This window comes from Melospiza melodia, chromosome 2 (assembly GCF_035770615.1).
Source record: "Melospiza melodia melodia isolate bMelMel2 chromosome 2, bMelMel2.pri, whole genome shotgun sequence".
NCBI lineage: Eukaryota > Metazoa > Chordata > Aves > Passeriformes > Passerellidae > Melospiza > Melospiza melodia.
This window is the reverse complement of record NC_086195.1, coordinates 79,842,514-79,854,819: the sequence shown is the minus strand read 5'-3', so window position 1 is coordinate 79,854,819 and position 12,306 is coordinate 79,842,514. Positions and strand designations below refer to the sequence as shown.

General features: G+C 41.2%; 1 protein-coding gene across 10 annotated transcripts in view; it reads left to right on the top strand.

Moving 5' to 3' along the window:
• Positions 1–4,759: 4,759 nt before the first annotated feature.
• PSPC1 (paraspeckle component 1) overlaps positions 4,760–12,306 on the top strand; it is a 58,703-nt gene continuing 51,156 nt past the window's right edge. For 9 of the 10 annotated variants that reach the window (XR_010026730.1, XR_010026729.1, XR_010026727.1 and 6 more), the window contains exons 1-4: positions 4,760–5,251; positions 6,855–7,156; positions 9,672–9,767; positions 10,779–10,975. Coding sequence is in view for 3 of the 10 variants with exons in the window: in XM_063148990.1 (XP_063005060.1) it covers positions 4,871–5,251; positions 6,855–7,156; positions 9,672–9,767; positions 10,779–10,975 (976 nt within the window). In the remaining 7 variants the exon portion in view is untranslated. The remainder of the gene's footprint in view (positions 5,252–6,854; positions 7,157–9,671; positions 9,768–10,778; positions 10,976–12,306) is intronic. The other variant, XM_063148989.1, reaches the window with a different exon arrangement.

Sequence of the window (12,306 nt, the reverse complement as noted above, 5' to 3'; positions counted from 1 at the left end):
CATGTAAAAACAATGAAAGAACGTTGCTGAATTCTGCTAGTGTTAAGAAAAGAAAACAGAGAAAGGCAGCCTTCCCACCAAGTTTAAAAATAGAAAATCCAGCTCGTGCTGTCCATCTGGGAGCAGAGAGATGGTATTATTGTAGGTTTGTCATGTGTATTTCCACTTGAATCATCCATTAAAGCGATAATTCCAGTATTTGTCACCAGATGGCACTGCAAGGACGTGATCCCGTAACTTCTCCTCGTGCTCCATTAGCGGCGCCATGAGGCCATCCCCCGGCAATCACAAAGATGCTCTTTCGGATCGCATTAAGCCTCTCCTCCTCCACCCCCTTCTGTTTACCCCATCAGGCCTGCCGGCACAGCTAGGACAGCTTTTAATATTCCTAGCCAGCTGGACTTGGTAAGAAAAGCTTGATACTGGAGACAAAACCTGCCTAAAGGTAATTAGCCCAGATATTGCCATGAGCAATACTGAAGGCAAGAGATGAAGGTCCCACCTCTGTCAGGTCATGCACAGAGGTTTGCTTCAGTTCCATGGCCTTGCAATTCTGAGCAGGATCCCAGCTCAGGCTGTCAGCCTATCTGCCTGTCTCATTACCTGCTTTTTCAATGCAGAATGCTGTGTTTTCCCTTGTTTCCTTTCTCCTCTCAAACAGAGCATCCTGTTCCATGCCCCGATTTGCCTCTCAGTTCTAGTGCTCCCTGATACATTCTGTCCTGGCCTGCCACTGCAGCTTGAATTACAAGTACTGATCCTTTGACTCAACGCAGATTTTAGGAAGTAAAAGGAAATAAACCTGGAAGTCCAGAGATGTATTGAGCACTAAGCTACAGTTGCCTTTTGAGAGGTCAGTTTCAGCCCTACCACAGCTGTCATCACTGGAGTGCTGGCACCTGAGCAATCACATTGAAGCTGCGCAAAGGTAACTACGTGTAGTGTCAGACCCTCATTTGCAGATCAAGGTGTGTAGCATTTTCAAGTTCGCAGCATAAAAAGCTCTCGAGCTTCCTTTCAGAGGTCTGATGCATTCCTTGTATTCAGCAGGATGCTGATATTTGGCAGGAAAGTAATGCTATGATACAGAAAATTAAAGGCTAGGACAGTTCCTTCTGACAGTCTAATATGACAATATGACATAACCTGTCTCTGTAGCAGACAAAATGAAAAATACTGATTTTCACCCCCTTTCTTTTTTTTCTTTCTTCTTTTTTTTTTTTTTTTTTTTTGCTACTGAATGTTCTTCTCAATAGGGCAATAGTGATTGTACTATAGATACTCATGCATATGCAGAATATTGTATATATGCTAGTAAATTTAAATACAAAGCCATCTGTGAGATGATAATCCAAAACAATACATGAGAAAGAAAAGAGAGTCTGGCAGTACATGTAAAGACAGAAATGAAATTAAATGAAATTGCAAAACCCCAAAATTCCTAAATGAAGTGAAAACAATTAAATGGAATTGGAATTACAGGAATGAGCCGAAACTTCACAGAAAGGTTTGTCATTGAAATCTTGAGATTTCATTTCCTTTCATGAAAAGAAGGATTTTCATTTCATGAAAAGAAATTAAATGAGATGTGAAGGAATGAAGGGAAATAAAAAGACAGGAAAGGAAAGGAAATATAATGATATGAAATTAAATTGGAAAAAAATTTCTGAAATTAGGCAAAAACAATTAAATGGAATGGAAAGAAAGGAAGTGCAATGAAATGGGCTGAAACTTTGTGAAATTATTTTCATTGAAATCTCAAGATTTCATTTCCTTCCATGAAGTGAAGAAGTCATGACTGTTTTAAGGTCTTAAAATAAATTCCAAGTCAAACTAAATTTTGTTAGTCAAAATCAGGGCTGTCTGTTGTGGCCTTTTGAATGCCAAGTTGAGTAAATTCAGGCTTCCATAAAACCCCTCAAGAATGACAATGAATGTAAATTATCATGTGATTATAAATATTTCTCCCCCATGCTTCTGAAATCACTTTCATGTAGTTCAGCTACATTAAAAACATTAAATATAACAATACCAGACTAATGGAGAGTGGCTGGAACAGCCTAGGATATAGCTTTCAATGATATGTATTTGATTTAATAAGCCATAAAGATTTCTGTGGATGTTTATAGCTAAAGGAAAACATTGGGACAAGAACTTTAAGGGACCCTTTTTTCTCCTTTGAAAATAATTTTTGGTTAACTGGTGTCAGTGCCAAGGTGTACATGTCACCAAGCCACCAAGACTCTGGGCACTTGGGGAGATAAACTGTCTGGGGCTCTTCTGATGAATGAGTAAATTATTGTGAAATGATGTGTTCATGAAGATGAGGAAGTGACTGAACACAGCAGATATAAGATTCTTTCTGTGTGTTAACTTTAAATGCTTGCCCATGTGCAAATAGCTCCTTCTCAAAAAAGCTAAAACAAGTGCAAGCATTATGGTTATACTGTGAATCTGACTAATTAAGATAGTGTATGGATCCATGAGCATATTAAGTATATATATTTTTTCAGATATATTTCCTTGTTTCTGGAAGGTGGAATTTTGTTGCTCTATTTTACTGAACTATAATTTTTTTTATTGAGGTATTGCTATAGTTAAGGAAAAGTAACAATAGTATGGAATTTGTAAACACTCCTTTCTCTTCCTATTGACATTTTTATAGTACACAGGAAATTGTGGTCGCAATTTAAATGGTTGCAGCTTTTACTACTAACCTGATTTGGAAATCTCTGTTTGAAAACCATGACAGTTTTATTATACCACATTGGTAAAAACAGCCAGACTACCCGGCATCTCCTTTTTTCCATCTGCAGTGTATAGTCACCTAATTTCTAACATGTATTTCACCCCTTTTCATGCTTTATTTACAAAGTTATTGGTTTGGTGTATATTGGTTCCTTTTTTAAACACTTGTGTCTTAACACTTGTTATTGAATCCTAAATATACTTCAAAGCATTGTTCTTTGGACAGTCAAGATGATTAGGCTTTAGGGCTCCCATACTGCTACTCTCATGTTCCTACACTGCCTGACTTCCTGCCTTTTCTATGAGTAGACATCCTTCTCCTATCATCTGTATTTTCTGAATTTCAGAGGTTAAAATCTGCATTTAGCTTGATGCACTACACCCACAAGTCTGCTTCAGAAAGAGGTGGACTGATAAAGCTGGGAACTTGTGTCTTCTCAAGGTCCTTGAACAAGCTCAGAGATAGGAAGAAAGGGACAGATCTTTGTTGTACCTCAAGACAGAGGAACTTCAAATATTCCACAATAGACAAAGTAACCCCCAAGAACCACATTCATGCCCGTTGTAATTTGTTCTTGAATATCATGCTTGATATTGCTTGTTCCAAACAACAGTGTATGCCACAAAGTAGCTGAAGTAACGACTGACCTCATAACATGGTTTGGACTTTTTCAGTGTTAGAGTTCCATTAATGAAACAATTCTGAGAAACCATGCACTAGTTGTACTACTGGTTGAAACACATGAACCAAGCCAAGCAGCTACAAATCTGGCAGGAGAGCAAACCACAGTCTGGTGCTGCAGATGGGGAACATCCGCAGTCTTTGCTAGAATAAGGCATGCCCGAGGGATGGATACGTTTGACTTCACACCTCTCAGAAGAAAGTTGCCCCCTTTATAATGAAAGCTGTTGCTCTGTAAGAAGTTGTCCTGGAAGGAGCGTAACAAATCTGAGTGAAGGCCTCTCTTCACTCAGATTTGTCTCGCACATCTGCTTCAGTGAATGCTTTTTTTGCCCTGTCAGTCTGCAGGTCCTCCCGTGCGGCACAGCAGTGCCCGGACAGCCCTTCCTGGCCTGGCTCAGCCAGGGTGTGGCCGGCAGGAGCAGGGCAGTGACCGTTCCCCTGTGCCCAGCACTGCTGAGGCCGCACCTCGAGTGCTGTGTCAAGTGTTGGGCCTCTTAATTCAGGAATGACACTGAGAAGCTGGAACTAGTCCAGAGAAGGACAACGGAGCTGGAGAAAGGTTTGCAGAACAAGTCCTGTGAGGTGTGGCTGAGGGAGCTGGGGGTGTTTCACCTGGAGAAAAGGAATCTCGTGGGAAACCTCATCACTCTCTGCAACTGCCTGACAGGAGGGTGCAGCCAGGTTGGGGTTGGCCTCTTCTCTCAGGCAACAGGTCATGGGACAGAAGGACACAGCCTCGAGCTGCATCAGGGCAGGTTTAGGTTGGACATCATCTCTTCACAGAAAGGGTAATTAGACATTGGAATGGGCTGCCCAGCGTGGTGGTGGAATTGCTTTCCCTGGAGGTGTTTAAGGAAAGACTGGACGTGGCACTCAGTGCCGTGGTCTTGTTGACATGGCGACATTCAGCCGCAGGTTGGATTCGATGACCTCAAGAGGCGTTTTCCAACCTGATTGATTCTGTGGTTTTTGTGATTCCCTCAGCTGTTCCCGCCGCCGCCGCCTCAGCGTCTCTAGTGTCACGCCTGCCTCCCTCTACCGCAGGGACCAAACACCCCAGGGCATCACGCCCGGCTGCCTTTCCCTCGGGAGAGACCCCAGCGAGAGGCTTCTCTGCCTGGGGACGCGCTGAGGAGACCGCTGCTCTAACACACGGCGGCAGCGCAGCCGCGGAATCACATCTGTCTCTAGAGGGGGACAGACGGCTCTCCGTGGGCCCGGGGCAGGTCCGGCCGTGCGCGGGAGCGGAGGGGGAGCGGCGGCGGCGGCGGCGCGGCCGTGAGGGGGAGCGGGGCCGGGGCGGGGCTTCCCGCGGGGACGGCACAACTCGCCGGGGCTGGCGGCGGCGCCATTTTGAATTGGCTGAGGGTCGGAGGCGGCGGCTGCCGAGCAGGGTTCCGCGTCCCCCGAGGGAGAAGCCGCGAGGAAGGAGCGGACATGGCCGCGAATAGGAACTTGAAGCAAGTGCGGATCGAAAACAGCTCCCCGGCGGTGCCGCTGGGCATGGTGGGGGGCGGCGGCGGCGGCAACCTGAAAGGATTGCGCGGCCTAGAAGCGGAGAGTGAGGCGGCGGCGGCCATGGCTCTGGTGCCGAGCAAAGAAGGCGGCGGAGATGAGGAGCGGGAGGTTGGGTTCACCATCGATATCAAGAGCTTTCTCAAACCTGGCGAGAAGAGCTACACGCAGCGTTGCCGGCTGTTCGTGGGGAATCTGCCTACTGATATCACCGAGGAGGATTTCAAGCGCCTTTTCGAGCGCTACGGGGAGCCCAGCGAGGTCTTCATCAATCGGGACCGCGGCTTCGGCTTCATCCGCCTGGTGAGGATCCGAGCGGGCCCCTGGGGCTGTCTCTGAAAGCGAGGGGCTTCGGTCCCTCGCCCCCCGCCCCCTTCCCCTCCATTTCGGCGGGTGTAGAAAAAGGCAGCATCTGCCTGTCTTCCTCCTCGCTGCTAGCGCAGGTCCCCCCGCCTCTTCTTCCTTTTTTCCCCTCCCCGTCCGCCTCTACACATGCAAGCCAGACCCTTGCATTCAGAGGAGTCTTCCCAGCCCCTGGCGTTTCGGTCCCTGCCTCACCCCATGGCGCTTAATACAGTTAATTTTAGAGAATGGACAGGATTGTTTCGAAATACAGCTGCTCGCACATCGTGAACGCGGAACATAAAATCACGGAGTTGAAAAGGTTGCGGACCGCGGGTTGTTTGAATTACTTGTGCCCAGATAAGACTAGATTTTTAGGGGTAATACAGTATTTGATTAAACGTGTTCGAGTTAAGCATACAAAAAACCGAATCATTCGAAAAGTTTATGATATTGTATTTAAATGGTAATTTAGTATGCGAGATTAGTTTTCACGATTGCTCTGTTTAAAATGCACAGATTTGTATCATTCTGGACATGGCTTTAGAGTGCTTTAGGTGTCTAGTCATGATTTTTCCATGTATCTTACTGGTTAGAGTTTTTTTACTTTTCGGTTGTCATCTTAAAATACTTGTGGCATTCTGCCATGCATCTTTTACCCTGAGAATTCCCCGGCCTGAAATAGCAATTTTATGGAGGAAGTGAGATATACTTACATCTCGTTACTCGTTTTTGTGTGTAATAGAAATTAGATAGAGTTTTTATGTGACCTTCCATTTTCCATTACGTTTAGGGAATATATATATATATATATATATATATATATAAACAGCTTGCCTAGCCTGTTGAACTGTGAAGAAATATATAAAGAATTTATAAATGTCAGGGATTGCAGGTATCCAGCCTGGTGAAGATTTTTGAAGTGAGAAGAAAGGTAGTTGTTGATTTACACAGTCTCACGGATGTGGGTGCAGAAAGCCCGTTAATGTGAGACGAATGAATAGAAGAGCAAAGAAGGTAATTTCACCATTTGTTGATGAAATTTGAATTGGACATTGAAGGCAAGCGCGATATTTTCACTTATTTAAAAACAAAACAAAACCCCAACCCAAAATACCTTAGGTCCTGTAATGTTTGAATACCGTTTCCTGCTGTGGGCAGCCAGAGATGCAGAATATAAACATTGGAGTCGGTAAACGTGAAAAGTATCAACTTTGCAACTCTACACAAAACCTTTATAGAGCAGTAGCATCATAATGAGAATCTGTTAAATCCTCTAATAGGCAAGAAATAATTTGCACCTGTGTTGTTTTTAGAATAAACCATAAGGGGTAATGAATGCATTTTTTTCAGTCGGAGGACAGAGACTTTGTTGATTTGTTTGTTGGGTTTTTTGTTGTTGGCTTGATGTTTTGATTGGAGGAAGCAAGTTGGATGATCTTGTTGCCAATATGCTCAAGTGAAGGAAAACATCTTTGCTGCTTTTTGGGGGGCGGACGACACAAAAGTGATACTTGCTGTCTTTGAAAAGAAAAGATATAAAATACTTTCTATCTCTATAAAGGAATCTAGGACCTTGGCTGAAATAGCAAAGGCAGAACTTGATGGTACTATTTTGAAGAGCAGACCGCTTCGAATTCGATTTGCTACCCATGGAGCTGCCTTAACTGTGAAGAATCTGTCGCCTGTGGTTTCCAATGAGCTGCTGGAACAAGCATTCTCGCAATTCGGGCCGGTGGAAAGAGCGGTTGTTGTAGTCGATGATCGAGGCAGAGCTACAGGGAAAGGTTTTGTAGAGTTTGCAGCAAAACCTCCGGCACGGAAAGCTCTAGAGAGATGCAGTGATGGGGCATTCTTGCTTACAACGTAAGTTCCCAGGTTTTTGTTTGAAGTTGTGAGTATATCTTCCCGATGTGAGCAAAAGTTGCATTCATGCTATTCCCTAGTTTTTACTTGGTTTTCAAATTCTCTCAAAGCCATGAGGTTAGAAAAGTGTTTTGCATGAATACCACAAATACTCTTGTTTTGTTTTTTAAAGAAAACCATCTTTCTCTGCTTACTGTTTATAAGATTTCTTATTACCATATGAGAGTCTGAGAGCAAAATTCTCTTTTTTTTCTTGCTCATATGTAATATTACTTTTCCTTCTCTATATAATAAGGCATTTTCTGTTGAGACTTTCTTTTCATTGGTTGAAGTCTTCCTGATCCCAGTAACAGTGACAAAATAATATTCCTTTGTTTCTTAACAAATCAGTGCACGACATTGCTGATATTTCTCTAGACTAAAGAAAGTGTTTATACCTCAAAAATTATCTGTAGCTTGTAAGGCCAGGATTTTCTCGCTGTTTTAAAATGAAGACTGAGATTCTGAAGAGGTTGATATATGTACCAGTGATATTTGGAAAACAATCTATTTCAAGGACAAGCAAGCTTGCAATAGCAGCACTTCTCCTGCAGCTCCTATTTCTGTACTTGCCAAAGAGAGATGTTAGTTGCTGCACTTTACACAGTCGCAAGTGACATTTTCAAATGCTTTCTTAACAACGGTGTGAAATGATACATATTTATGATTTCTTTTTATTTCTGTGATTCTCATTGGGAAAATAAGGCTGTGGTTTCACAGCATGAAAACTTGCTGCCATTAATTGGGTTTGGAGTTCTTTTCCTGCCCTGGCTGTGCTATTCTTGAACTTCTTGACAATTCCATAAGCCACTTGTGCTTGCTAAAACAACAGAAAAGCATTCATTTGTATGGGGGTCCATTGCAGTCTGCTCAAGCACAGGAAGGTGCTTGCTGATGTCAGGTCCAGCAGAGAATTAGGCAGGAGAAAATGTTGCCAGGAGGAATTGGCAGGTGAGTAAGGGGTCTGGGACTCCCAGATCTTGTGTGCTGCTGAACTGACTTGATGGTTACATAGTAAATTTAATCTGAATACATCTTTACTGTTACCGAGAGGAGCCAGCAATTTGTCCTTGTTCCCTGGGTCTTCTTGGCATGAGTAACTGAATGGAAGTGTGGTGAGCCAAACAAGGGAAGTAATGTAGTTCAGTGTTACATTAGTGCTATTCCTGGCGTGAGAGATGTGGCAGGGAAAAAGAAGCTGGGATATGAGGGGAGAGTATTCTTGTTTTGCCAGCTGGATAGATCAGTTGGATTGAAATGACCACCTAACCGTGTCCTGAGTGAATAAAAAGCACTTGATCATTTCCTTGCTCAGGTGACATGTTCCCTAAGGCACAGTTGCAAAGATAATTAGCATGAATCTAAAATGCTGCTAATCTACTTTGATGTTTTGCTTCAGAGTCTAAAGTTTTACCTTTTTAAGTTGAAAACTCTCTGCCTAATCAGAACATTTTCAGTTCTTGTTTAAATGTATCAAAACTAGACATTTAAAACATTAATGTTTTAACATTGTTTTACATCATAACATGTTAGCACCACAGTTCAGTTGCATTTAAATAGCAGAGCTGTCAGCAATTGCCGTGCAGATGGCATCAGTTGTGGTCTTTGATTCTGGGCTTCATCTTTTTAATGTGAACTTGATGCACAGAGTTAAATATATTGGAGGTCATTGGTTTTGTTTGTTATTTGTTTTTTTTTTCCTGGTTAGGGACTGGGGCAGTAGGGGAAGATCTGCAAAGTGAAATAAAGACATGGAACACAATAAACGAGTGCTGATGTTTTGAAAATCTGTCTCTAGTGCTCTGTGATTTGTAAGCTCTGCTCCCAGGACTGATGCAAAGAGCTTTTTACACAATTCAGAGTTTTTACACTGCTCTCTTTGGCTCATGCTTGCCAAAATATCAAAGAAGCTGTTTTCAGCTTTTCAGTCAGGATTCTAATTTCTGAGTGTGTGGTTGTTAAAATAATGGATTTTAAATAACTTAAGTGGAAATGTTTTTCTAATTATCGCTGTAATATTAATACTAAATTATCAAGCTGTTTTCAGTTCTGTAGAGTAACTTGCAGAACTAAGTTGTAGAAGTCAGTAGAAATATGAATAGGTTGTGCTGCTCTGTTTTGGATTTGTTGCTTTCCCAGTACAGTCATGGCCTCTGTGGTGCCTCACTGATAAAAACAGAAAGGTAGTTCCTTCCTAAATATTTTGTAATTATTGGTAGATGGTTTTGGTATTTTAAAAAAGCAATCAGAACTGTGTCAAGTAAGTTGTGGTTTCTAGGCAGCATAGCTGGATTTGGGAATAAAAACAATTCTTTTCTGAGGGTAATTGTTAAGATTGGGATTCATTTGAATTCTGAGATTTAAGACAAGATACAGGAATTACATGTTAGCTTTCTGGAGTGTTTCTTCAAAATGCTAAAGTAACTTATAACTGCTTCTTTAATGATTCAGTTATTAAATTGAAAATGTTTTCCAGAACACCCCGACCTGTTGTTGTAGAACCAATGGAGCAATTTGATGATGAGGATGGACTCCCTGAGAAGCTAATGCAAAAAACACAACAGTACCACAAGTAAGTTGTGGTTAGCCTTTCTTTGTAAAAGAGTGTTTAAATACGTAGTTACCTTTGTAAATATACACTGATTTTTACTTTTGAGTTTGTATAGCAGGAGGTAGTGCTTTTGTATGTTGTGCTGTTTTGGGTCAAAGGATTAAACAGGACATTCCCAAATTTCCTAATAGTGGTAAAATTCAGACTTGACCTGTTACTTTAACATTCTGTGCATTTAATGTAGTAGAGAGATTCTTGGCCTACACTGCAGTCAGTAGGAGCTTGTTGCCAGCAAACGATAGTCTTTTATGGATTAGAGGTGTGGTCTAATCCTACAGAGACTTTGGATACCCACAGATCCTTATGTTCTCTGAATAGCCCCTGAACTGTTTGCAGCCTCCCTGGCATGTAAATCTTTGCAGCTTCCACAGCTGAGGTAAAACATTGAGCATGACATGAGAAAGTGAATCTCAGTCATGAGATAGAAGTCCCCATATCTGAAAATACTAATTTTTAATATTGTAATTTGCCGTTCATGTTGCTTGAATTTAAAATGTTGATTTTGAGACTGTAGAATACCACTTCTTAAAAATTTGTCACTGTTAGGTACAATATTAGTGTTAGAATGGGAAATGTGGGCTCATTTTAATGGCTGCAGATTCCAGCTATCATTCTGGGCTGTCTAGTAAGCATTGATGTTTATCTAAATAACTGGTTTAGTGGATTGACTGCTTGATTTAGAAAGCTGAACACTGTTAATCTAGTGTTGCAGCTTAGTATTTTGTATTGATGTCAATACAAATTTTTATCTTAAATAAATTGAATCTTTATTTGGGCAATTTTTGGAAAAATGTCTTTTTACTTATCTTAATGTCTGATTTAAGCTTTGGTTTAGAATGTAGTCATCTGACAGGTTGATAAAAAGTGAGATCTACACTTGAAGTGGTTGTGTTGTGTATATATTCTGTGGCTGTTAGAGCTGTTGATCTAAATGTGTCCTTCTGTACCTTTTTACTGCAAAATTTTTATTAGGGAAAGAGAACAGCCTCCACGCTTTGCTCAGCCTGGAACATTTGAGTTTGAGTATGCTTCACGGTGGAAGGCTCTTGATGAGATGGAAAAGCAGCAGCGGGAACAGGTTGACAGGAACATTAGAGAAGCCAAAGAGAAACTTGAGGCAGAAATGGAAGCAGCTAGACATGAGCATCAGCTAATGCTGATGAGGCAAGGTAAAACCTGATCATTTACCGGTATGGAAGTTGTTTTGTCACAGATGGTTTTTTTTGTGTAGCATATTGAGCTGTATACTTGGACCTTTTGCTGGTCACCATTTAATTAAATGCATTTAACTGAGAAAAAGGAAGGAATAATTCTCTGTGCACATATTCCTTGATGATTTGCAGAAATTAATTAAGAATTTTATAAAGAAGTGATTGTCTGTTTTCTTCACTTCCTAAATTTATCTTTAGTAAAAAGTTTACTTAGCCTGTTTTTCCTGAACAGGCACATGTGCTCCCAGTGTGGAGCCATGCTGTTTTTATAAGGTCTGGTACAGAGCAGAAGGTCTTATGCAGAAGATAATAACATAAAAGCTTACCTATATAATAACATGAAAAGCATAAGGTCTTATACAGAGTGTAATACATAGAAAACTGTTTTGAAATGCCAGATAGTTGCTGTGGCACCTGAAATGGCAACTGTTTCTTGGTTTATTTTCCAAGAAAAACTGTTGAAGCATTGTGTTTCCTTGTAAGCACAGGTGTGTGTTAGAGATGAGGAATGTGCATGTGAATATGATCCAAGACTGCTGCTCACAGTACACAGTGCAGCCCTCCTTGGCAGCTGGACACACATTGTAATTTTGTGTGTATGCATGACTGACATTTTTAAAGATGGTTCAGTGCTTAAATTACAGGTTGGATAAATCTACTGTTGACTTCTCTAATAGTTAGTATTTAACAATGCTAATAGTCCAGTTCCAGAACTCATGCTCTTTAATTTCCTTTGAATTTATTCACCTGTTGCTTGGATTTGAGGTCAGGATTAGAGATTACTTTGTCTTAAATTCATATCTTAATTATGTGTTAAGCTGAGATAAGATTACGGTGGCCTCTTCATTAAGATACAAGAAATGGTAAAACATGGGAAAACATCTTTGTGTTTTTGGATATTAGGGTTTCTTTTAAGGACAACATGAAGGAAGAGGTATTCTGCTGTTTGAGTATTTGTGAAATGCCAGTTTTATATAAAAAAAGAGAATTATTCCTTCCATTGGAGAGCCACTAAAACATAAAAGCATGTGGTGCTACTATTCCAGTGGGGAAATACGTTCCTTTTAGTGTAGGAGGAGAGCTTTTCCCCCTCATAGTTTGGTTAGCAGAGTACCTCTTTGGTACCACATAACTCAGAATTTTGTTAGATAGTTGGGTTTCTTCTTGGTTATCTGCTGACACTTACTTTTCAGAGCTCTAGAGATCAGTAAGAATTCCCTGTGTTTTAATCTTCTCAATTCTTCAGCTTCAGTATGCATGAAAATAAGGTGGTTTTTTCTCTTGTATTT